At 45.4% G+C, this 25,247-nt stretch overlaps 1 protein-coding gene across 1 annotated transcript in view; it reads right to left on the bottom strand.

The window, feature by feature from the left end:
- Positions 1-25,030, bottom strand: part of MYBBP1A (MYB binding protein 1a) — a gene marked incomplete at its 5' end in the record, with an annotated part of 57,357 nt that extends 32,327 nt beyond the window's left edge. Inside the window, 23 exons of the mRNA XM_083875183.1 lie at positions 2,569-2,637; positions 4,132-4,263; positions 6,457-6,562; positions 8,375-8,509; positions 9,334-9,491; positions 10,530-10,694; positions 11,391-11,519; positions 12,117-12,206; positions 12,909-13,060; positions 14,139-14,229; positions 14,627-14,735; positions 15,383-15,586; positions 16,309-16,434; positions 17,007-17,114; positions 17,810-18,099; positions 20,583-20,700; positions 20,871-21,038; positions 21,328-21,518; positions 22,307-22,414; positions 22,835-22,909; positions 23,329-23,412; positions 24,576-24,671; positions 24,833-25,030. Of these exons, the coding sequence (XP_083731309.1) occupies positions 2,569-2,637; positions 4,132-4,263; positions 6,457-6,562; positions 8,375-8,509; positions 9,334-9,491; positions 10,530-10,694; positions 11,391-11,519; positions 12,117-12,206; positions 12,909-13,060; positions 14,139-14,229; positions 14,627-14,735; positions 15,383-15,586; positions 16,309-16,434; positions 17,007-17,114; positions 17,810-18,099; positions 20,583-20,700; positions 20,871-21,038; positions 21,328-21,518; positions 22,307-22,414; positions 22,835-22,909; positions 23,329-23,412; positions 24,576-24,671; positions 24,833-25,030 (3,102 nt within the window). The remainder of the gene's footprint in view (positions 1-2,568; positions 2,638-4,131; positions 4,264-6,456; positions 6,563-8,374; positions 8,510-9,333; positions 9,492-10,529; positions 10,695-11,390; positions 11,520-12,116; positions 12,207-12,908; positions 13,061-14,138; positions 14,230-14,626; positions 14,736-15,382; positions 15,587-16,308; positions 16,435-17,006; positions 17,115-17,809; positions 18,100-20,582; positions 20,701-20,870; positions 21,039-21,327; positions 21,519-22,306; positions 22,415-22,834; positions 22,910-23,328; positions 23,413-24,575; positions 24,672-24,832) is intronic.
- Between the last annotated feature and the right edge of the window lie 217 nt (positions 25,031-25,247).

Raw genomic sequence — 25,247 nt, 5'->3', positions numbered from 1 at the left:
GGCTGGGGCTGGAGAGGCTGGACTGCTCCTCTCCAAGGCAGTGCCAGCTGAGCAGCACCTGCATGGCTCCTGCATTTCCTACAGGATCTTCTCTGTTACCACTGCCCAGAAACTGAGTTTGACAGACCTGCAGCAGCCCACAACAGCAGGCACAGGAACAACAGTGCACACACAGTTCAGGTTTGCTTTTTCTTGACCAGACCCCAGGCAAGCCCAGGCCTTGCTGTACACTGTGTTCTGCAACCCACCTCAGCCAGGCTGGTCCAGGGTAATAATCACTTATTAAAAAAAAATTATCAAGTTTAACTTCACACTAGAGGGCCCAGCAAGAGCAGAGCTTCTTGAAGTAAGAGCTGGGTATGCAGGCCAGTGGCCACAAGATCTTACTCAGAGGCCCTAAAAACGTAGGGACCAGTCTGGCTGAGAGGAGATGTGGAACAGCCTCCATGCTGCCCTCACAAACTTCCCAGGTATGTAGGATAAGGAGGAAGGAAAAACCCCCTCACATCCTCTTCACAAATCATTTTTCACTATTCACAACTACCTCAAAGCTCAAGGTGAAGGTGCATCTCCTTCTCCCCCAGGCTGGTTGGGACAGTGGGCAGCAGCCCTGCTGGCCCAGAGCCCCAGGGTTCATTACCAGGCCAACACAAGACACCTGCTCAGAGCTGAGCCTCCACCTTCCCCTGCAGAACATGGCTCTTCCCACCTGGTGTGGCCCTGGGGACTCCCTGCTAAAGCTGTCTGCAGAGCCAAGGAGTCAGAATCCCAGTGGGATTAGCTGTCCATACAGGTGCAGCAGCCATATCCAGAACAAGCACCACTAACAACAGGAGTGTTAGAACAGAAATTAAGCCCCCAGTCCCTGGGACTAAGCCAGTTTAATGATTAGAAGTCAATATTCAGGGCTAAAAGTAGGAGACCACCCCACTTGCCTCTCAGTCATCAGGGCTGGCCAAATTCAGAGTATCATGAGACCTTTGGTGTTTTCAGGACTCTTGAGTCAGTTCAGCCCTTTTGGAAGCTGAGTCCTTCCACCTCATTTTCCCAGACGCTGCCAGGGAGAAGTTATCCCCTGCTTTACCCACATCACTTTGCCATACACCCCACCTAGCTTGACTTCTACCCTACCCACTAGGATACCACCAAAAGATATTTGCATTTAGCATCAGTGAGAAAATTTAATTGAAGACCTGAAAATCTGGACATTTCATGCTGTAAAGCCAGAATTCCTGAAAAGGAAGCACTGCATTTTTTACAAAAAAAATGTAAAGCTGCAACTCCAAGCTCCACAGGCTTTCCAGAGCTCACTCTCCATGTGCCTGTGTCTGAACAGCAGTATATCCATGTTCTGTACTCAGCTCCCACACACTCCACATGTCCTCCCCTACTCCTCCCACCCACAGGCAAACAAGCTCTGCAAACAAAGCTCAAGCAGCTTTGTGGAAGCCCTGGTAGAAGTACAATGCTATTCCCTGTGGAGAAGCAAAGATACCCACATAATGGAGCTGTCTGCTTGGGATGCTGTTCTGGTCTCCTGAGGATGAGATCAAGTATGTGCCTTACAATTAATTTGTTATTTGTGTAATACATCCTTATTACCATCCACTGAAATTATTAATAGCTCAATTCACACTTTTTTTTTTGTCTTCTTTAAATAAAAGCCATCCCTGTTGGTTAAAACAGTCTGAACTGCAATTAACAGTGACAAAGTAAAGCAGCCCTACTGTAAACACATACCTACCCCTTCACACTCCCTCCAATGATCAGAAACAATAAACCAGCTATTTATGAAACAGAAAGATCAATCCAGGATGCACTTCTGCAGGGGACAGACACAGGGTACAGCTGGGGGGTGGGAAAGTTTGAGACAGTGCTACTGGCCTAGAGGGGTTTTGGTTGTTAACTGTGTGCAAGGCCCCCCCAGTGCAGTGAAAATCCAGACAGGCCTCATTCCCTGCTCCAGCAACACTGAGCTGTGCACTCACCCTGCAATGTTTTATTGATAAGGCTCCACTAATTTTGTGTTAGTCAGGCACAGGCAACCAACCATCAAAAATCAGATCTGTGGTACAGGTGGTTTTAAACTAAACACAGCAGCTCATGGACTGTAAAATGCAAGAGAGGTGGCAAGGCACAGAATAGACTCCAGAACCTGACCCCGAGGCAGCACGAGGAGGCAGAGACTACAGCACACCCCATTAATAGCAAGGAACATCTTACCAAAAAGGAAGTAATCAAGGAATAAGAACTGGAGTCAACCCCTACCACAATCAGGCCTCAACCCTGAAAGCTGCAGGCAGTTTTTAAGGGAGATGCTACCAAAGAACCCCCATGACTGTGGATATATTGTGTGGTACTTCTACCACTTCACACAGCAGCAAGGCCGTATTTGCAAAAGCTCTGCCCCCCCACAGAAGCCACTTCCAAAACTGGGCAGCCCTAAAAGCACATTATAAACTTATTAAAAACCATCTGAGCTGCCATGCTTAAGTGACTTCTCTGACTGAATGTTATACAGCTTTGTATACTTCGTTTACTTTACAGTTTGTTTACTTTCATTCTTACCTGCTGATGTTGCCTGGCTGCTGCTGTGATAAACTCCACAAGAGTACCTACTAATGGCTTACACATGATCTGTAACAAAGAAAGACAGTCTCTTATTAGTGGTTTGCTGACAGACAGGCTTGTTTTTCATGCAAAACAGTCTATATTTTACACAGCCTCTTGAGTAAGAAGAAAATGACACAAGAAAGTGTCCAGAAACCAGCAACAGTTTACTTGAAAATTAACAGCTTTGTTCACACCAGCTCTGAGTGAAATCTTGATCACAACAAAAAAGCAGCAGCAAAACTCTTCATCTCTCTTCATCTGGAAAAATCAGGCAAGCATTTTTCAGCCCCTATGCTCTGCCAGTTGAAAACCAAAGTCTGCATCTGGCTGACACTTTCTGTAGTGTCAATTCACGCTGTGCAGAGCCCCAGCCCCAGGCAAAGAGGAATATGTTGAGTTGTAGCCAGGTGTGGGTTGGTCTCTTCTCCCAGGGAACAAATGACAGGACAAAAGGAAAAGGCCTGAAGTTGCACCAGGAGAGGTTTACATTGGGTATAAGGAAAAATCTCTTCACTGAAAGAGTTATCAGGCACTGGCACAAGCTTCTCAGGGAAGTGGTTGAGTCACCATCCCTGGAGGTATTTAGAAAGACATGTGGATGATTTTAAAAGACAATCCTACAAGGAACAGTCATATGGAATCCAAAGGCTTTAGAAACCTGCAGGTGGAATCTTAAGTTTGCTGTCCACGTGGGCAACACCCAACCCTGCTCTCCCTCCATTTCTCAAACTTATGTAGGAGGCATTGTGGGCTGGTGGCAAGCAGAGGAACTCCCTCGTGGATGGAGTCCTCAGTCTGAAAGGATCCTCCCCCAGTTACACATCTCCTCCCACCCTCACGTCAGACATCAATGCTGAAAGGTTTTGAGAAAGGGCTTCTGGCAGCTGTCTCCAGATTGCTCTGACCTAAAAGCCCCTGGAGAATTGTATGACATTCAGGCCCATGGTCTGTTTGTTAAAAACTGGCTGTCCTCATAGAGGAGACCAGCCCTAGGCATAGGTCAAGCTTGCAGGAAATATCTCAAACATTTCAGACACTTGCACTGTTTGAATATCAGGCTTGGAAATTAGATTCCAATTAGACTTTATACTCTTCAGCCTTCTGGAAGAAAACTGAAAAACTAAGGACGCAGTCAGAGCAGAGCTGGACAGGAACTACACTGGTTGTTCAAACAAGGAGACCTGTTTTGCCTTTGTGCAAACCTTGCTCATCCATGTCATCTTAAATACTGGTAAAACATTAGAGCTTCTTAGACTATGTTTTAAAGAGCAGCCTGCTGTTCACCTGTTTTCTGCATGAGGTATCCCAATCCAGACCATAAATAAGATCCTGGCCTCCTACAATGTTGCTATAAAAACTGAGTCTAAGAGTCTGAGCAGGTGAAAATCCTAGGAAATCCTCACAGCAATTTCAAAACTCTGCAATAGGCAGATAAGTTTCTCTCCCTACTTTCCCCAGAATTATAATCATTCTTTGGAGCCAGCAGAAGCCAACATAGTACATATCAGCAGCACTTACTGGGAAGCGTTGGAAGAGATCATGGAACATGGAGCATGTCAGGGGACTGTTCCGTTTACTGAGGAACTGGGTCAGTGCCTGCTGGTAGATAACAACCACCCTCTTCACATTCAAACAGCCTGGGTTCAAAAGCTGTAGGAAAAAAACCAGAACAAAAGCATTTCCAATGAAACACAATAATGAATCACCAACAATGTAATTTTCATCAGTTCTAAGAGGTTTTTCCAACAATTAGTTATGCTTGAGATACGACACAGAGCCATGAAGAAACAGCCCAGTGGGGCCCAAATGTGCTGCCCCAGGCACTGACAGCCACATGGCCTTGTCACTGAAGGGCAGCACAGCTTCCTAGTAGGGCTACACACACTCCATGTAGTGTGGGGGCTGTGCTCTAGGTTTGTGGTTGCCATGTCTAGTACACGAGGCTCACAGAGCACTGCAGCCCATCCTGCAGTAGCTGGGCTGTGCACAGGGTGTTCTCAGCTGAGGAGCTCCTTGTATCTGTAGATTTTAGTGTATGTACACATCTGTATCTTCAAATGCTCAACATCTATGCCCAGGACTCCTGGGTACTCAGCAGACAAGCCCTAGCACTGATCAGGGATCCAGCAATCCCAAAACTGTGTCCATGCTCCAATATCCCCCTCTGGTGGGGAACAAGAATCCCAGACACACACACAGACCTGCTCAGGCTACATGGATCTAAACAAACAGGAGTCATTGAAGAGCCAAGTGTGGAGCACTGCATCCCAAAGTTCCTGACTGTTCTCATATTGCCAGGGAAGTACTGCTCTTTGGGAAGAGTCAAAAATTAGAGCCCAGGAGGAAAAAGCTGTAATCTTCACAGTAGTAAGCCTCTGCCCCAGAAATTTTTCCACAGTCCCATGGAAGTCTAAAGCCAAGTTAAAGTGGTGTCCCAATCTCAGGTCAAACTCCTAGTGCTACTGCAGCTGAACACAGGTTAAAGTGGAACAAGAAAAATGGGTCTTGAGATATGACTTCAGTTGTTCTAGTTGAGTGTCTCTACTTAGCAGTTATTTAACACACACATCTGCAGAGGAAACAACTGATTCTTCTTCCATGCATATATTTACTGAAAAAAAATTCTTCTATAGTTTTTTCCATAAATTTCGCTACCGCTTCCTAGTGTCTGCTCTAGTTCCACTTTCCTGCTTATTAAAAAGCTCCAAATTATGCTCACAAAGCACAACTCACGGGAAACACACCACACCTCTGTCTCTGGTTCCCCACTGCAAAACCTCACTGGCCTCAACACAATGTCAGCATCAGCAGCATCAGATGAACTGAGCTCTCATTTCCCCGTGCCTGGTCAGGGCCAGAGCTCTGCTCCAACTGGAATAAGAGGCTTCCCTGTGAATCTGCACAAGGATGCTGTGAAGCATGCCTCACTCTAGCCTCAAAGTCAAGTATGTTGTTTATATTTTCCCCAGATCTCCCTTTTTATTTTTCTTTCACAAAAGGCTCAGAATTGCACAGGAGTTACTTGGATTAACACCTTCCACTTCTCATAAGCCCTAGAAACACTGACTGTCTTTTCAGCCTGCGGTAATACCTCAGTGTGTGTCATCTCCATGAGGGAGCTCTGTTTATTTTTCTACCCCACAAGATGTCAGCAAGATTAAGGCACTAATTGCTGTGCTCAATTTGAGGGGTACAGAGGCAAGGTCAGGGTCAGCTGGTGAGACTGAGATACTACTTGCAAAATTTCTAGTGGAGGTGACTGGAGTGGGGTGCCCAGTATAAAGGGTCACCACACTCTGAGACCTGTGAAATGCAGCAGAGACAGCAGGTGAAAGGGGATCAGACTAAGGGTCTCGTAGTAAAGGACACCTGCAGCACAATCAGATGAAGTCTCCCTCTAAACAACTACCATCGAAATTTGGACTGCCCCACACACTCTTCACCCTTCACTCTTCACCTTAACCCAAACTTCAGGGGAATGGAGTTTACTCTCATCCCCCACTGTAATGTGTCTTCCGGCTCCTCAGTACCCGCTGGAAACTACCTCAGGAGTGACTGCCAGGAATTCAATGGAAAAAACAGCAAATCAGGGAGAACAGCACAAATACACTTGAGGCTTCTTTGGACATCAACCTGGATCCACTGAATCAGCAGTCCCTGTGCCTATGGGCAAGCACACACTGAAGGGCAGGAGGGTGAGGGCCAGAAAGGAATGGGGAACTTTCCAGTGTTATGGAAATCATGTAGACAGGTACCTGCAAGCAGCAGTGACAATGAACAAGGAAAGCCCACTCAGCAGAACCAGGGAAAAAACACACCCTCAGGAGCAGCCTCGTGTCTCACCTGGCACTCCTGCTTTGCTCTGCTGTCACTCTGTTCCTCGGGCTCAGGGGGAGGAAGAGCTGATGATGTGCTTCCTTTCAACACTTTGAGCAGGTATAATGAGGCACTGTAAAATAGAAGCGGAGAACACAGCAGTTGCCACAGTGCCACTGCAAAACTACCTAAGGGCAGAGGCCAAGCAAAGCAGGCAGATTACTTGGTAGCAAAGATGGTTATAGAATTTGAGAGGGTCTCTTCTCTCAATCTAACCCACTCTGGGCAAACCTAAAAACAAAGAAATCTCAGGAAGCTGAATCATTTCATTATTTGTCATCACAATCTGATATACCTACTATCAGCCTGGTTTTCTCAAGCTTATGCTTTTGACTGGCACTGCTGGAGGAGCTCTGCACCTTGCCCAGGATTTCTGAGCCTGCACAGCTCAGCCAGTGCTGCAGTGTGGCCTCAGCCTCAGCTGCCACGTGCTGGAGAACTCAGGTGTATCCACTGGGAGAGCATGCAGACCTCTGTGCTTTTGGAAAGTGCAGTATTTACTGGGCACTGCTCCACTGAGGACTGCCACTGCTGGGAAGCTGTCGGGGAACCATGCAGCATGCACAGCCAGCCCCATGCTGCCAGAAGTACCACAGTTCCTGCACAGCCATGAGGGACATGTGCTGCAGAGCCAGCAATGTCTGATGGCACTGGGTTGACCATGCAACATGGTACCCACTGCAGACATGCTGAACTGAAAAATCCCAGACTGAGCATGAAAGTGTCCTGGGTTGCAGTGTAGGATGTACACAAAGTATTTATTCTATCACCATCTTCATGAACTGTTGAAACCAGGTGGGCTAGTGTTTTCCCAAGCCCCCTGCCTCTTCTGCTAATGGCCTTTGGAGTGTCTTCTGCTAATGGCCCATTAACGCCTTTGGGGTGTCTTCTGCTAATGACTTTTGGGGTGTCTTCTGCTAATGGCCCATGAGTCACAGGTAACTCCCTCCAGGAGTTATCTCTGTTAATGGGCCATCAAGGACCCATTTCACACTTCTCATGCTATTGTGAGATGCTCTGCCCAGGGGGAGGAGCCAAGCATTCTCACCTGGATATAAGTTGGTATGTGGGACAGTGCAAGGGCACTCATCCACTGGATTCCCAGAGGAGCAGGGCTACCAGACCTTTCTACAGGATCACTGCTTCAGGAAGAGCACTTCACCTGGACTGCTTCCACCATCCTGCTCAGGTTGTATTCTGACTCTGTCAGTGGTCCTTTGTGTTATTGCATTTATTTTATTTTACTTTTACCTTTTTACCTTTCTTCTTATTAAATTATATCTCTGACTTGGAGCCTCTCATTCGTTTTGCTTTCAAACCACAACAGAAAGTCTTCATGAACTGGCTGCATGTCACAGAAGAGCCTGCTGGTAAATGGCACTCCTATTTACACCACAGAACAGCCAGATCACTCATCTTTCTAACAAATACATATCTGCCTTATCCTAATTTTCCTGTATTCTACAGCAAAGGAGAAAACACTGGTATGTACAGTCAGGACTTGATTGCTATTGTCCGCATTGTGCCATCATGGAGACAGTAAACACCACATTTAAAGAACAATCATCACAGGTTTACACTCATCCCCCACGGAATCACACACACTGCATTACTCCCAGAGGAAGCCTCAAGAAAGCACTTCCCACCAGCAGCAGCAATGCTATACCAGACCATTTCTGTATCACAGAAGTTATAAAAGACAATCACCAAAAAATAGACGTTTGAAAGAGCTGCATACTGCTAGGACTGACTAGTCCTTATGTAAGACACAGATGCTGGTATCAACCCTTCTGCAAGGCTCTTGCTTCCCAGAGCTCTTAACACAAAACATCATGCCTGCCCAGATCTCACAGCATCAGCAGAGATGGTCATAATGAACACTCACCTGAAGTAATAGAGAGCCACTGCAGAGTCGTTGTGCTTGCAGGCTTTCTGGACAAGTCTCTGCACTAAGGCATGCACATCTTCCTGCAGAGGGGCCACCCTCTTGCAGTACTGCTTATTGCGGCACAGCGAGTTCCTGCACAGCATCAAACAAATCCATTACCCACAGACAGAGCTCTGGGGAACACTTAGCACTATCAGGGTGAGTGAGAACAAAGCCAGAACACAGTGAGTGATAACAAACAATGCTAGCTGTGGGCAGCACATGGCTGTGGCAAGAAGGGTGAAGGCACTTAACACTCTTCACCTTCAAGCACAAATTTAGGCATCAGAGCCGACTTCCCTTCAGAGCTCCCACAAAGGGGACTGACTACCTCAAACCTTGTGACTTCTCAACTGCTTCTCAGCTGGCATGAGACATCAGCACTGGAAATGCTTTAGAGAGGGCTGAGGATGTCAAGAAATGGTGCAGAGAGGACACATGTGACACACCATGCCTTATGTCTGTCTATATGGTATCATCCCTCACTTCTGGCCCTGGACAGGGAATCTGCACTCTGCCTGTCTCATAAATAGCTTGTTGAGTTTGTTCCAGCCACAGCAGCAACTCTGTAAGCCTTGGGAGTTGTTGCATGGTCTGGCCCAGAGGTCAGAGGCCCATGGAGGTATTTAGTGACATGGCTCCATACCTGCAATGCCTGTGTTTGTTCTTGAGGCTTCCACCTGCAAACAGGTTTGACACTTCAAGTCCTTTAGCCTAGAAAATCCAGATCCCAATTCCTTTCCTGCAGGTTATGACTAAGCACTGTGTATGTGTGTGGTGCTGATAATCTAACCTACACAGTCTCTAAGCACAGCAGTTGCCTTCAACCTTAGAAAGACAGCTCCTGGTGTTCAACCAATACCACAGCTGTTTATCAAGAGCCATTGTCTATTATATGGAGGTCTTGGGACACTCACCTGAAGATATTAGCTGTTTTCTGGAGGAAGTCAAGCTCCTGCTTGCCAGAATCTGAGCTCATGCACTGTTCAATCAATTGAAGCAGGGGCTCAATGATACCAAACACCAAGGGGTTCTCTGCTTGCTTTACCAGGAACACATCAATCAGATCCAACACCTGCAAACACAGTTATCAATGTGAGGAGTATGGCAGACAGGGAAACAAGATGGATTTACCCAGAGCACCTACCAGTGGGTTGTGGGGCAGCTGGAGGGGGCTGAAGAAAATTATTTACAGCTGAGATCTACACACATTCTGGTATCTTTTCTACTGTTAGGGCATGGGAAACTGAAAACTAAAATTTGAAACTGAAGATTAGGAGTTGTCTGTTGGTTCCATCTCTACTTTGTGCAGTGACACCATTTAGAAAGAACAGTTACAAGAATCAGTGTCACCTGGCCAGACCTGCAGTCATTCTAACCTGGCACAAGTCCCTGTTAGTACCACTGACTGACAGCTCTCACCCCTGCAAGCCCCCCTTGAATTACAGACAGTGCATTAGCATAAAATCAGCTTTTATAGAACAGCATCAGAAGGGAAATGCAGCAGAGCCCCTGGCTCACTTCACTATTCAGCTTTGGTTAACCTGACTCCTGATTCCCATTTCTGCCTGGGAGCAGCTGGAGCTGTCCCTGGATGCTGGAATGTCCCAGAAGGTCCATGCTGGCACCAGGCGGCCTGAACTCAGCATTACAGTCACAACCAACCAGGGGTTTATCAAAATCCCCTCCCATGTTACCAGCATACCAAGCCAAAGAAAGCTGACGTTGCAAAATGACCCGAGGCATTTTATGCATGTCTCATTAAGGAACACCAAGCTTATCCAGTTAAAAAAAAACCTGACACACATCTTTAGGTAGCTGTGGAAAAGGATCTTATCAATTCAAGCATTTCAGATCAGCAAATGAAAACATGGTGCACCTTTCGACAGCACAATCCTGGTGTTCACACAGGCCTGTGAAGCCCCAATCACTGACCCAAACAGGGCTGTGCCAGGTGCTGTACAAAGCCAGAGCAATCCAGCCCCAGCTCCCAGGAGCTCATGACATATGTGAATGTCCAAGCTGTTCAGTGTTAGGTAGCTCATGGCATGCATAGGCTTCAATTAACATGCTACTAAGCCAGAGGTCTTCACACCACACACTTCTCTCCCACCTTAGCCTTGAAATCCCTCCGTAGGATCTTCTCTTTCCGTATTCTTTCTTTCTCATCTTTCTTTGCCTCGATCCGTTTCTGCTGCTCAGCAAAAAGGGCTGAGATGTTCTTGTCAAGAGCCATCATAGCCTTATCATCCAGCTCTTCATCACTCTTATCTCCTTCCTTTCAGAAGAGAAAACCCAACACATCAACTCATAGACTTCATAAAGACAGTGGGGAGGGAACCAGAGCCAAGACCAGACCCAAGCAGGGATGTAGCTAACCCAGAATGATACTGTAGGGAGGGAACACAGATGCTCAGACCCATGAGAAATCTCATTTATATTTCCCATCAGGTAATCTTGCTGCCCAGCACTGACATGTAGAGAGGATCAGGAGAGGAAAGAGGCTGAGGTTTTGACCTGACTCCTTCTGTGCTGTTCCTCCTTCAGTTTTACCTTCAGTAAAGAGGTTCATATGTTGCTATGTCTGCAACCTTTATTGGAATCATTAAACCAAATTCTATCACTGCTATAGTAGATCTCCAGTGGCCTTCAGGGAACTCTCCTCCTCACAGGCCAGCCCACATACATCTCAGTGCTTTAGCTCACATCAATCTTATTTATTACAGGAAGAAGCACAAGCTGTGTCAGGCTAGACTGAACAAGCTAAAGTGCTCCAAGACATATGAACAATAAATAAGAAGACAAGTGACTTATTCCCACAGCTCACCTAAGACGCTGAGCTATCTCAAGTGCCATACAAAGATGGCTGCAAGGGCTGAGACTGCATGAGTTCAGGCAGGATGAGGGTTACTAGATCACCACTCACCATCCCAATCTCCTGGTATCTCTATCAAGGTAGGCAGTGAAAACATACCACAGCATTCCCTGCTTGGAGAACTTTCATCAGCTGACTGCGAAAATTTTCATCAACTTCTTCATTCTCCTCATCTTCACTGTCAGTGGACTCCTCTTCATCTGAGGAGTCCTCGCTTCCTTCTTCATCCTGAGGGAGGAAAGTTCATCTCCTGAGTCCACCATACAAGCCCAACTCAATGCTCAGATGTATCACTGTTCAGAAATAAAACCTCAACCCTGCCCTCTCCATCTGCCTTCCTTCTAACCCTCAGATTCAAGTACAGACACCTCAGATAATGGGGTACCAAGTCTCCACAAGAGCTAAAAGTGGAATATAATGCAGAGTTCTGTCATATTAAATAAGTATCAAAGGGAAGCTTCCAAGGAACAGCTCCCATCTGACCCTCCTCTCTGCTGATGCCTGTGACTTGAATCTCTACGGTCCTTAAAAATGTGAGATCTGGAATCCAGCTGTGCATCACAGCCACAATCCTGTCTGCTCATTTCAGAATGCAGCTGTTTCTTCTCAGAAAGGCATCTATTCAACCAGCCACACTTACAACAGCAGGCCAAGAGACTCAAGCATGCACTTCCAACAAGCCACTTGTGTGCTGAACCTTTAAAATAAATCTTAATAGAGTTTTTCTCAAATAGAGGAATGATGCTGATCTATTAACACAGTTCAGGGGAAACATTAAACACTGAGGATATGAAAAGCGTTTGTCGCTGGCAATGGCACAATTACCGTGTCCTGTGCAGATTTGGTCTTTTTGTTTGATTCCTCCATCACAACTACTGCACTTTCTTCATCTTGCTCTTGGTTAGGGTCAAAAACCTACAAAAAAAAGGGGACTTGTGTTTTTTCAGTGTTCTGTTTTTCAGCATTTCTTGTGTACAACAGGCAGAAATTTCAGCACGGTAAACCAGCTGAATAACAGAATTTTAAGGGCATTAACCTTCTGCTTGTTAACATGCCAAGTTCTTTCTGTAAGTAACAAAAAAGGTGGAGAAAACTGAAGAGGCTGATGGCATCACACATCTTAGTTTGTTACAAATGAAGTATTAGGTTCATCACAAAGCACCTGACAGCCCACCTTTGCAATCCACATATTTTCTCAGTAGACATCACCTTTCTTAGTGATATGATCATTTCAGATTTTTAGTGTCACTTATTTTTAGCACCTCTCTGAAAAAAGCACCTTTCTAGAAAAAAAAGAAATGTTACCATTTATACTCACATAAAATCTACCCGTTATAGAAACTGACCCAGGAATTTCTTCAGCCTAAAACTACCAAATAATACAGCTTAAAGTTAGCAGACCTCAGGCTCCTGTAAAAAAAACTCCTCCCCAAAAAACCCAACAAAAAAGCCCCAACTCTTTCTAAACTACAGTTCAAATTCAGTAACACACATCACTGGACATTTCCTAAATCAAGCAGACTTTAAATTAAACCCAAAATCGAGACATGCTTCTACATACATCTGTTAGGGACAAAACAGAGAAACAGTACAAGGCCCTGGTAGTGCCTCACTTACATCCAGGATCAGCTGCAAGCCCCTCTTGGTCAGGTTAGGGCATATCCATGCAAACACGCTCTTGGAAATCCGACGTAAGAGGAGGCTGGGCTGGGCAAGGAGGGAGAGAAGGACTTCCACCATCACCTCAACCCATCCCGGCTCTGAGTCCTCTGCACAGGAACAAACAAACAATGACAGGAAGAGGCAGTAAGAAACTACAGAAAAATTCACCAAAGAATAAAAAATAAAATTGTCCTTCTAGCTGACCCTTAAAAGTACCCACTCAGCAACACAGACCAGAAGGCTGGGAGGGAGAAACTACAGGGAGAAACCACAGGGGGAAACGTGCTTGAAATGGTCTTTTGAACACTGTAAAGGCTTACCAAGTAACAAAAGCTACTATTTATTAAATCATTATATTAAGTTAGTAATGATTTATTCAATCATTATTTAGTTCTGTGAGTTGTGTGCCATCTACTTTGCCACATTAAAGCAATTAGTAGCTGGTTAGCAAAAGTACATCCATTTTACAGTGTTTCCAGTGAAATCAGAAGTCACAGCAGCCCATGGAAAGTGATGGCATTTGAAATTTGTCCTTTAGTCCAAAAGTTTGGGAATCCTGCTCTACAACCAACCAAAGCACCGAAGAATTACAGCTTTTATTTTCACAGTGCCCTCAAATTGATTTGCACAAATTTCAGGAGAACAAGACCACAGCTGGAGAGGAAGTCAAAAGATTTTTCCTGTTTTTTTCCTGGTCAAGTCCCAACCTAGAGGGTCCACAGGCCCTAAACAAGGATCAGCCTCCATCTCCAAACACGCTGTGTGTACACAGAGGATACACTCACTTTGCTCAGAACTCAAGCTAAGAAGAAAACTAGTTCCATGCCTGCTGGGTGTTGGAGCCCACAGCTTTGCCAGGCAGACACCAGCAGCCACTGGCCCACACAGAACAGTGACTCAAGGAGAATGGAGTCCCTTGGAGTGCTGCCCCAAACAAGGGCACCTACAGAGCTCAGCTCCCCTTTTGGAGGCACACAGGAACACAACCCACTGACAGTGCAGACACAGAGCTGGAGCAGAAGGCTTAGAATGGCACACAAAGAGAATGAAGAAGGGATTCTCCTGGGGGTAAGTGCATCAAGCCAGAACCACAGCAGAGTGCTTCACTAATGCAGAACTGCCATCTTTTGTCTTTGACAGACCACCAACAGTCCCACTGCCTTTCCTTCTGTAGCAAGGACTCACCAGTCTTCTTCTTCTTCTTGGCTTCTTTGCTGAATGCCTTCTCTGTGCAGCTCAGAAGGTCGCTCAGAACATCTACTGTTTCAGGCTGATTCTGTTTAATCACAAGCAGAAATAAACAGGCTCAGAATTCCTCACTACTAACAACACAAGGAATATGCTCTAAATCTAAGGACCACTATAAACAGGTACAAATATTACAATCAGCTACAGCAACTCTTTTGCAGAAAAAAACCCATGAAATTAGGTAAAAATTGCTCCAGTCAGCAGCAAATCAAGGTCAGAACTAATGCTCAGGCCAAGCTTTGCCCACTACACCTCTACAGGCAGTGTAAGAATCACAGTTTATTAGCTTCCCGTTGCCCATTTTCAGAAGCCAGAAGTTCTGAAAGGCTAAATCTCTGAACACAAAGAAACTCCCAATCTTGGTGTTCAGAAAGCCCAGCTATCAGCCTGTTTTATACTACAGACATATTCATCAGGGATCTTACCTTGAAAAGATGAATAGCCATTGAAAGCAGAAGTTGTTGGAAAGCACCAACTTTGGCACTGTCTGATTTGTTTTCCTTCTTCTGCAAATTCTTTGCAGACTGAAGTGTTCTGAAGAAAGAAATCTCTCTGAGTTTTTCACAATTACAACAGCAAATCATCTCATATGACTAGACTAAAAACGTGACCAAAACTATAGTAGTGTTTTGCATACTTAACATTTCACTTACTGGCATTGGATATTGTTTTAGTACAGTCTTAACCCAATAATAGTATCTCACTGAATGTGGGTTATAAAAAAATTGCAATTATGCACAGACTACACTCCTAATACCACAGCTAAGGCTGTGGAGACCTTTATGGGGAATCAAACCCAGAAAAGAGTCTTTCAGAAGTTTGTACAGGCATTATTAAGAGAAAAAATGAGCCAACCATTACAATCATGTTTGGGAGAAGGACTATGAGCAAAAATAGAAAAGGACATGGCTATCACACAATTAACATATGGAAGGAAGAGGAAGAAAGGAATGGGGTGAAAAGAAACAGAAAGACATTCTGAAACCCAGTCATGGGTGCAGGATACTCAAAGGGAAGAAAAAGAACTGCCACTGCCTGTGAAATGGCTGTGCTACAGCAACCAGAACAGCAGGAGGCAAAGGGAATACATCTCTTTTACGGTCCTGAAGAGAAACCAAGGCCAGGGCTCTCCCACCTTTCTCACTTCACCAAGCCAGCACCCAGTTTCCCAAGCGTCTCACCTGTCCCAGATATCCCTCTGTTCCTTGGTAAAAGGTTTCACAGCTTTGACATGTTCACTGGAGAGCAGCTTGTTGGCATACTCAGTGAGGAGAAGGATCCACAGCTTCCCATCTGCAGTCACACCATGGATGTGCTTTCCTCTCAAGGCGGCAGTCTTTGCTGTATCCCCCAGAACAGGCAGGGTGTTTAATGTCTGAAGTAACCTGCAAAGAAATATAAGCCACCATGTTACTGTCAGAGGAACCAAATGGCCTGCTCCCATTTTCCAAAATAATTCCCACCAGCAAAGCACTCTCATCCCAGAGCTCTGGTTAATCACTGCAGCCCAAATTGTGCCCAGCTTTCAACCCACACATGTAGCCAAGTTAGTAGTGCAGAGCTCATTATGTTGGAGGCCCCAAGCTATCTGGTGCTCTCGAGGACACTATTAATCTCAGTTGTTTCTCACTCTCTGTCTCACCATGTCCTCTGCTTTCCTTCTACTGAAGTTTGGCAATCAAAACATCTATGACCAACTCTATCAAGTTCTTGAGTACAGGGAGGGCTGTGGAGTCACCAGCACCTCTCACACAGAATGGACAGAAAGCCAACAGCCACCAGCACAACCCCAGCACCTGTCTCCTGGCTCCTTCCCCTTCCAGCTTGCAACAGAGGCAACGGAACTATTATGGGAAAAAGCAGTATGAGCTCAACTCCACACCAGCCATATCATCCCACATATACTCATCAGATTTGCCATGGACAAAACACAGATCTTTGAAATATCTATCTCCTTAAAAAAAGCCATTTCCTGGTGCTGGAGTCAGAGAAATGCTCCTACAGCAGCTACCATTCCAAACTTCTTGCCCCACTGTTCACAAGCTGATCTTATCCTCAGGAAAAAAAGAGAAATTTCCAAGCTTAAAGCATGCAATCCAATCCTTACCCAAAGAAGTAGTTTTCTATCTCTGTATGATCCCGTTCACTTAGGGGCTCTGATGGAAGGACACTAGCCTCAGCTATCTGGGAATTCTTCTTCTTAGCAACAAAGAAAGCATGGAAGAAGCAAAACCTAGAATAGACAGAAATAAGAACAAAATGAAAACCCAGACTGGTCACAACAAAGCAAAATCAGCTCATGCATGCAAACCAAACAACTCCGTGCTCGAGGAAGTTCAAGCACTGAAAAAAGCCACTATTTACAGTGAGACTGTTTACTCCAGACATACACAGTAATGAAGGGAAAAAGATGCTCAAGACTTCACAAAAGTGAAGCACCAACACATAAGGCCACAAAACACAATACTAAGACCATCATACCCTCCAAGACATTTTAAGTGACAGATAAATACTTATTAAGACCTGATGTTAAAAATATCTTCAAGCAGTTTAGGCAAGCAGGAATGGAAAATTTATTGAAAAGAAATGGGATTAATGTGATTTTAAGTGCCAACTACTTATCACACAGGTTAGTCCAATTATGCAGAAGGTATTTTGAAAATAAAATCTAGTCTCCTAAATCATTTATTATGGAGCACTTCCACTACTGGATTTGCCCAGTATCATGGGGACAGCTTATATGGAATACTGCTGTTGAGCTACACAGAATTATCCCAAGTACATTTGTCTTTGCATCAGTCTCACCTGGCAATGTCCATCACATGGCTCTCTTCTTTCCTCGTTGCACTTTCAGTGATGTTAACCAGTCTGTGCATGATCCATTTTCTCAATCGAGCAGTCTTCTGTTGTGCTCTGCGAATAAGAAGGTGGGCACAATCAGCAGTGTGAACACTAACCCAACATAAACACACACTGCACAATCCACTGCATCAGGAAGCGCCTTTCAGATATTTAGAGACCTTAAACACTAAAATTGGCAAAGTTATGTAGTAACAAAACAACAGGTACAAAAGAGATATAGTCTTCTCAAGTTTGCTTTTTACTATGTAAAAGGCAATCTATTTACCCACAGTGTCTGCAGATGAACAAAAAAAGCACTTCAAGAATTGCAGCAGTCAGTAGAGTGAGGTTTATAGATGCCAGGTAATACATAATCTGCCCTGGGAAAGGGCTGTGACATGGAGGATTCATTTATTCCCTTTATTCCATTATTCTAATACACAGATATGTCTAATACACAGATAAAAGAGAGGCATAATTCCTACAAAGACCTGAGATGATGTAGTGAAAGAGGAAACCACCAGAGATATTCTCCAAAGCAACTGTCGGGGCTAGAAAAAGAAGAGAAAAGGCTTTTTTGGTGATCCAGTCTGCTTTGGGCAGGCTGAATGGCTCTCAATATGCTTGCAGAATTTGCAGAACTGAGTTTTATCCCAGCAAAAGAGTCAGATGCTGGGGCTGAACTTTCTGAGATAGAGGAAATAAACAATTGCCAGCTCATGGCAAGGGAACCAGCAAACACTGAGAGGAAGGTGCAACGTACTCACATGTCGGCATTTTCCCAGTTCTGTTTTCGCCGGTTACTGGAGAAGTCTAAACAACAGTCCAAGTCTGGCCTGAGAAACATGTCTTTGAGCCAGCAGATGTATTTTTGCAAGGCCACTGCCTGCAGGTGTCTGACTACCTTGGAAGCACTGAACAACACTGGCTTCCCTTGATTGGTGAGGGTAGAGAAGCCCATCATCACAGCCAGCTGCCTTTCTGGGTCATTGCAGCCACTCAGAAATGTATCTATGTATCCCTCCATTTCTGTAGCAAACTTAAACCCCTGTGGAGACTAAAAAACACAGTTAAAGAAGCAGGTCAGGAACCTCACACTCAGTTTGAATGGCTCTGTAAATACAAATAATAGAATCATAGAATGGCCTGGGTTGGAAGGGACCTCAGAGCTCATCTCATTCCCAGTCCCCTGCCATGGGCCTGAAGGGACAACATCCACTGGATCAGGTTGCTCCAAGCCCCGTCCAACCTGGCCTCTAACACTTGCAGTGTAAATCACATGAAATGATTTGGCTGCAGTAAGTAAATTAAAGTAATGTGACTGAATATTTGTCCTAAGGTTTACAGTCAGTCATCAACTTCACCACATGGTCTTCCTCTCACAGCAGCAGCCACTATAACAACTATAACCACAGAACCCTGCCATGGACCAGGATCACCCCTAATTTGCACCTTCCAGAACAGTGAGACTTCAGCAGGATGGAGCACATGCTGGCCAGGGCAACTCAGCTCCCAGGCTGATCAACTCTCAGTTTTGGGTGAAAGTTCCAGGATGTTTCTCACATCACCTGCCTTAAGAGTTTCTCCAGATTTGGAAATTCCTCACCATCAATTCCAGTCTTATCTAGCAGCCCTGAGCCTGCTGACCTATAGGGCTTAGAATAAATGCCACCTTCTCTCCCTGGTGCATCAGAAGCATTGGGACATTCTGAAAGGAGGGAGAGTTGATATGTTTAAGCTAAAACTCATACCTGAGGTGTGGCTGTTTTGTGCTAAGCCTGTGCTGCACTGCCCCACACGGCATAGAGCTGGCAGGCTGCTGGCCTTGGACACTGTCCAGCAGCACTGAGACCACCAGGACATGTCCTGTTCCACCATGCACCCCATTCCCCTACAGCTTTTAACAGCCCACAGTGTTTAATCCCACTCAACTTGTCCTAGAAAAAAAAATAAATAAATGCTTAATAGGAGAAATCTTGAAGAGGTGGTCTCACTCCAAAAGTCCAATATATCTTTTTTTAAATTAATAAAGTAACTTGTTTGGTCTCTGTCACATTCAATACAGAGACCTGGCAGGAGCAGAAATAGTACAAAAGTCTAGGGAACACTGTTCTTTTAAATAAAGGAGCTATAAACTTGTAATTAACTAAAAATCCATCCAATTATAACACAAATACCCCTGAAAGAAATCTCACAGAAAATACAACTTAGCAAGCTCCTGCTGCCATTGTTGGAGAACTCAATACTTGTGCATCAATATGAAAACTGGGAGAAAAAATCCAGGAAAGACACTGTAAACAGGCTATTAGCTCACAACAGGGGTTCATCAATCACCTCTCTAGAAAAGCAAATCAGGTTTATTTGCTCCCTTGTTGACAAAAACATGGAATCAGGAGGATAACTGCCAGCAAATTTCAGACTCCAGCTTTGTCTAGGTCCATCTCCAATAATCACCAGAATCCCATAAGGAAGTACAAGGTAACAGCATTTACTTCTCAAAACAAACAACCTATGTCAAGAAACAAAACAAAACAAACCCCAAAACCAGAATCAAATTCTACTCTCTCATCATCAACAATATTAGGAGCTTCTTCCATTTAGTCTCATTGTCTTCAAGGGATTTGTACATTTCAGATAGGAACCAAATAAAAAAGATTTTGATGCACATGGAAGAATACAGCCTAATTTGCTATGCAACAAGCACAAAGAGTAAGAAATAGGAAAACTACTAAGCCAGTGGATAAATCCTGGAGAAGACTGGTCCATTTAGGGAGGCACCATGGTATGCAGTATTTGCAGAGCAAACCCACACACCTATGGCTGCTCTGATAACAGAACAAAAAGATCACACAGACCTCTCTCTCCCAAGAGACTACAACTATTTTGGGGTGCACACGAAGAGGTTTGGGATTGTGTTACCACAAAAAGCAAAGCTAAAAGCGATTTTTAACAGTATTCCCCTTTTACTTTTCTTCTGTTTATTGCAGCGTTGTGTTGTTTGCTGGCTTCCCAGTAGGGAAAGAGGAAGAGAAGCTTCAAAATCCAATTCCAAATAAATTTTGTGTTTAAACCTCAGATGTGCTTATTGAAACAAGCACTAACAAACAAAAGAACGAGTTGTCCCTCTTTGTCTTTGCCTTCCAATGTTGATGTGACACCCAGCACAATGATAAACAAAAAGGAGCTTCTGGACACACAAAAGCAAAGGGACTGTTAAAGGACAACACATGACACTGTCAATTTGCTGAGGGCTGCCCTTCCTCTGCTTCCCCCATCATTAGAGCTTTCCTGGCAGCAGCAATGAAAGCAGGTGGGGCAGGGCTGAACAGTTTCCATACCCTTAAAATAGGCAGTGACAGTCAAACACAGGCTACACTCAGTCCACTGCAACCAGTGGTCATACACAATAACCTTGCTTTTAGTAAGAGTTCAAGGTCTAAAATTACATAAACTTTTTTTATACAAGATAATTTGAAACTAGGAGTGGGGCAGAGATGATTTGTGCTCAATCCATGGCCTTTAGCTTGTCCAGAGACCTACCTGAGTGGCCACCACGTGTTCTCCATAGTGCAGCATCACCTTCCCTTTGAGAACCACCTGCAGCTGCTCCATGGACAGCAAGGGGAGAGCACTGCCCAGCAGTCGGTAGCACATGTAACTGAGTGGGAACAAAGAACATTCCCTGAGCCTGAAGCACAGCAGTAAATCCACACACAGGGGAAAGGCTGGGGCAGGGTCCAGGAGCATGCAGGGAGATGGAAGTCAAAACCTCTGGGTCAAGAAACAGATGGATAATATAGAAGACAAAGAGTGTATGTTAAAACAAACCTCACAGGTCCTGATTTCTCCTTCAATAGCCCATTCTCCACAACTTCATTCCAGAACACCTCAAAGGCACCTTCCTTCAGCGCAACCTGTAGCAGATCAAACACTACACTGGGCAATTTCTTGTCTTCCTTCTCAGACTTGGCAGCATTTTTCAGAAGCTCTACAAGTCTAGAAGAAGAAATAAAATAATGTGAGAGATCTGACCTAAAAGGGAATTGCTGAAGGCCAAATTCATCCTTCTGAAAGACAGAAAACATTTCCTGAGCACTGCAGGCTGTGCCTCCTGGGAGAAATGACACAACCATAACCTGGGAACCTACATAACAATTAACACCTAACCCTTAGCAGCACCTGAAATGACAAATACAAGCAGGAATCAGAATCACAGCCACATTTCTCCCACTGCTGGCCAGGAGGAAAATAATATTCATTTAAACCTCCTTATTTAAGAACTTACCTGGAAATATTTTCCTTATTTACAACAGTAGGTGAGCCGAACAGCTTCTTCAGCTTTTTAGGTTTCAGAACACCAGGGAATTTCTGCATACCCACAAGCAAGAGGTGCAGGTTCTCTGGAGATGTGAAGGCTGAAGAGAGGTCACCTTGCAAGATGTCAAACAGGACCTCCTCAAACACAGTTTCAGGTACCTAGACAGGAACAAGGGTGAGAGCACATGTGAAATATCTGAGGGCATTTTACTAACTTGCAGTGAAGTAAGTACAATAAAGTATCTGCATTGGAGGACATTTTACTAAAAGCTTGCAGAAACTCTAGAAATAGTCTTTACAGTGACACAAGGAAAAATAAAAAACGGATGTGTCCAAGACTGCCAGACAGTCCCAGGTGCTAAACCATGGGGAGTAGGACAGTTTGCTGTCATAAGACACCAATTCTGGTCAACTGACTCCAGCTGCAATTGTCCTCTTGCTGCCTGACTGCTCTGCCTGTACAGCCAGGGACAAGGAAACTACTTTTATTTAACACTGCAATTCTTCATGTCTACAAATAATACCCACTTTAAAAAAAGGAAATAAACTCTTTTCTTTTACTACATACTCAGAGCTCTTTACTCCTTGTCCCTGCATCATTTCACTTCCAACAGCCCAAACTTCAACCTTGGGCCCAGGCTTGGTGCATAAAAAAAGGTAGTTTGCTGTTCAGAATTTTCAGCATACATCTGTTCAAAAGAGCAGATGGTCTAACACATCATCCAAGCAAGTGAAACGGGAAACAACAGCCTGTGGGATTGTCCATGATGAAGTCAAACTAGGCTAAGCCCTTCCCAGAACACAAGCATCTGCCCACAGGCAATACAGGGACAGCTCCCACAGTTTACACTCACTCTCCCACACCCCCTGTAACTTCCAGCTATGAACAAACCAAAGGAAAAGGTGACCCCAAAGCCAAGCCCCAAGCCCACAGGCTGTGCCTGTACCTCAGAGGTGATGTCAATGAGAGTTTTGCGGGGCAGATCCCTGAGGTGTGTTTGGTGGTTTGACAGCTGCTGGAGAAGCTGGATGCTCTCCAGCAGAGCCTTCCGGTCCTAGAAAGGAAAAACAGGCCAAAACCAGAGGACATATATCAAAAATTAAACTGAAGACTCAGGTAATAATCCACTCTTTAGATGTTTATGCCTACTTATAATAAGAAACACACAATTGTTTCTTGATAGGCCACTCAGCTTGTCCCAAAATCATGTTTTCCAGCTGGATACAACAACAGATCCCTTCCTTCCAGGAGAGGTAGGAACCTCCTGCACTATTTGACACAGTTCCTACAGTCTTCTCAGAACAGACATTAACAAGGCACAAAGAGTCCATGCATGATGCAATAGAAATTAACTGAAATTGATGCTTCAAGTGCCACTGCATTGATTACCCAGTGGCCCAGCCTTTCTCTGTCAATCCTCTTCCCACATCAGAAGCTCCAGAACCAGCGCTGACACCCCTGACAGCAGTGTTACCTTCACAAGCCGCCCAGACTGGAACAGAGCCATAACTCCAAAAAAGTTCCCAAAAGCAGCATTTCTCACAAGTTTCTAAAAAAAAAAAAAAAAAACAAACAAACAAACAAAAAAAAAAAACCACAAGGTAAAAATCTATTCTCCTGAGAGGCCAGATTACACATGCAGTTACATGATCAGCGGAGCAAGATGGCAGAAAGGTCCAGCTTTGAACACTCCACCATGGAAGAGAACATACTGAAAAGCAACTCCCTGCACAATGTTTAAGAACTGTCCTACAGCTCCTCTTCATCACACTGACAAATCTCACCTAAAACAGGGCCAGATGACAATGTCATCAACTTCCAATTTTTAGAAACGTTTGTTATTTCATTATAGTAGTAGTACTTGCTTTAACAAGAACCTCAAAACAACACTATACAGCAAGACTTCAAATAATAGAGCACAGTTCATTTAAAGTAGCAGTTGGCAAATGTTGCCACGAGCTGACTTACTTTTTTCACTTTTTCCAGATTGTGTTTTTCTTTTATCTGTTCCAAAATGCTGCACAGTGGAATTTCCTCAAAAGCCCGCAAAACCTGAGGGGAGAGATGGAACAGCTGTTTGCAGTTCTTCCATTTCATGACATTGTATTGGGTTAAGCTAAAATAGAGCTGAACAGTTGTTCAGCACAGCAGCAGATGTGCTGCTTTATCAGGCCAGAATAAAGACAAGTAGATCAGCAAAGAGGTATAGAACAGGAAGTAGACTGGGAGAACTGGGGTTGTGCAGCTTGGAGAAGGCTCCAGGGAGATCTCAGAGTCTCTTAGAGATCTAAAGAGGCTCCAAGAGAGCTGCAGAGGGACTCTGGAGACCCAGGACAAGGAGGAATGACTTCACATTGACAGAAGGTCAATTCTGGTTAGATATTAGGAAGAAATCATTCCCTGTGAGGGTGGAGAGGCCCTGGCACAGGTTGCCCACAGAAGCTGTGGCTGCTCCATTCCTGGAAATGTTCAAGGCCAGGCTGGATGGGACTTGGAGCAACCTGGTCTAGAAGAAGGGGGTAGAACAAGATAAATTTTAATTATCCCGTCCAATCCAAACCATTCTAGGATTCTATGCAAACACAAACATACCTGCTGATATTCTAGGGGTTTTCCCTGTACATGACAGAAAAATAATGAGAACATTTTGCTGAAACTGCCTGACCCCGTAACAGAGGTGATCAAACTTTTCATCAGGGGCAAGGCTCTGGTCAAAGTAGGAAACACACAGACTCCTCTGCTTTCTCAGATTCTCAGGTGAGATGAGGCCACACACTGGTGATACCAGTTGCTGGGAGTCTTTGCCATGTTACAGACTCAACCACTGTGGTGGAAAACAACAATGAATTGTTCTTTAAAGAGTTACCTTTTCAGATATCTTACATCAACTGATCAACAGCAAGACAGTTTTAAGAAGTAGTAACAGTAGTAAACGCAGAGTAATTGAAAACTTGGTCGAGATTTGTAAATTAAGGACAGTCCTTGAAGCAGGACTGAATTCTGCAGTACAAATGTTTTATTGATATAGTTCGTAACTTTATAAGAGTTTCTAAAGCAGAACAGCATTATTTAAAATCACTACGGTTATTGTGAGAGTGTTCCCTCCCATGTGAACACAGGAGAAGCCAGAAAGGAGCCCTCCAGCCTTGCACAGACAGCAAAAGACACTCCAAGCAGGCTGCCGACGGTTCTGACCCACGCTGGGAAACACTGACCTGCGCCAAGGCCAAGCTGAAGCCAGGGCGGGCGGCTTCGCGGGTGGCTCCCAGTCCCTCCACTAGCCGCTTCAGGGTGTACTTGAGCTCATCGTCCTGCAAAAGAGACCGAGCTGAGCGATGTCCGGGCTGCTCCGAGCGCGGCCCGGCCGCCAGACCCACGGCCCGGCCCGTGCCCGTCCGCCCCGATGCGTTCCCAAGCGGGAGCAGAGGGATGAGCGGTGTCACTCACTGCCCGCCCGCATCCCCCGCCTCACCTTCTTGCCCTCTCGCAGGTGCCGCAGGAGGCTCTCGGTGGCCGCCAGCCGCACCTCCTGCTCCGGCTTGGCGATGTCCCAGAAGAAGTCGAGGAAGGCGCGGCCCTGCCGCAGCACCCCGCGGGGGTCGGTCACCGGCGCGCCGCCGCCCCGCTGCTCCTTCTGCTCTATCTGCTCCATCTCCTCCATCCCCGCCATGCCGCCACCGCTCCGCACGTGGGGCCGCCCGCCCGCTCCGCCTCTTCCGGGGCAGCGCGGCCGCCGGGGGACGGGCTCGGCTGCCGTGTGAGCCTCTATCCTCGGTGCCCCCGGTACCTCAGCCCGCTCCCTTCAGCGCCCCCGGTACCTCAGCCCCGCTGCCCTCATGGTCGCGCCTCAGCGCCTCCGTGTCCTTCAGCCCCGCTCCCCTCAGCGC

The sequence above is a fragment of the Zosterops lateralis genome, assembly GCF_965231275.1.
Source record: "Zosterops lateralis genome assembly, chromosome: 19".
NCBI classification, from domain to species: Eukaryota; Metazoa; Chordata; class Aves; order Passeriformes; family Zosteropidae; genus Zosterops; species Zosterops lateralis.
The sequence above is the reverse complement of the archived record's forward strand: the minus strand, read 5'-3'. Positions and strand labels throughout refer to the sequence as shown.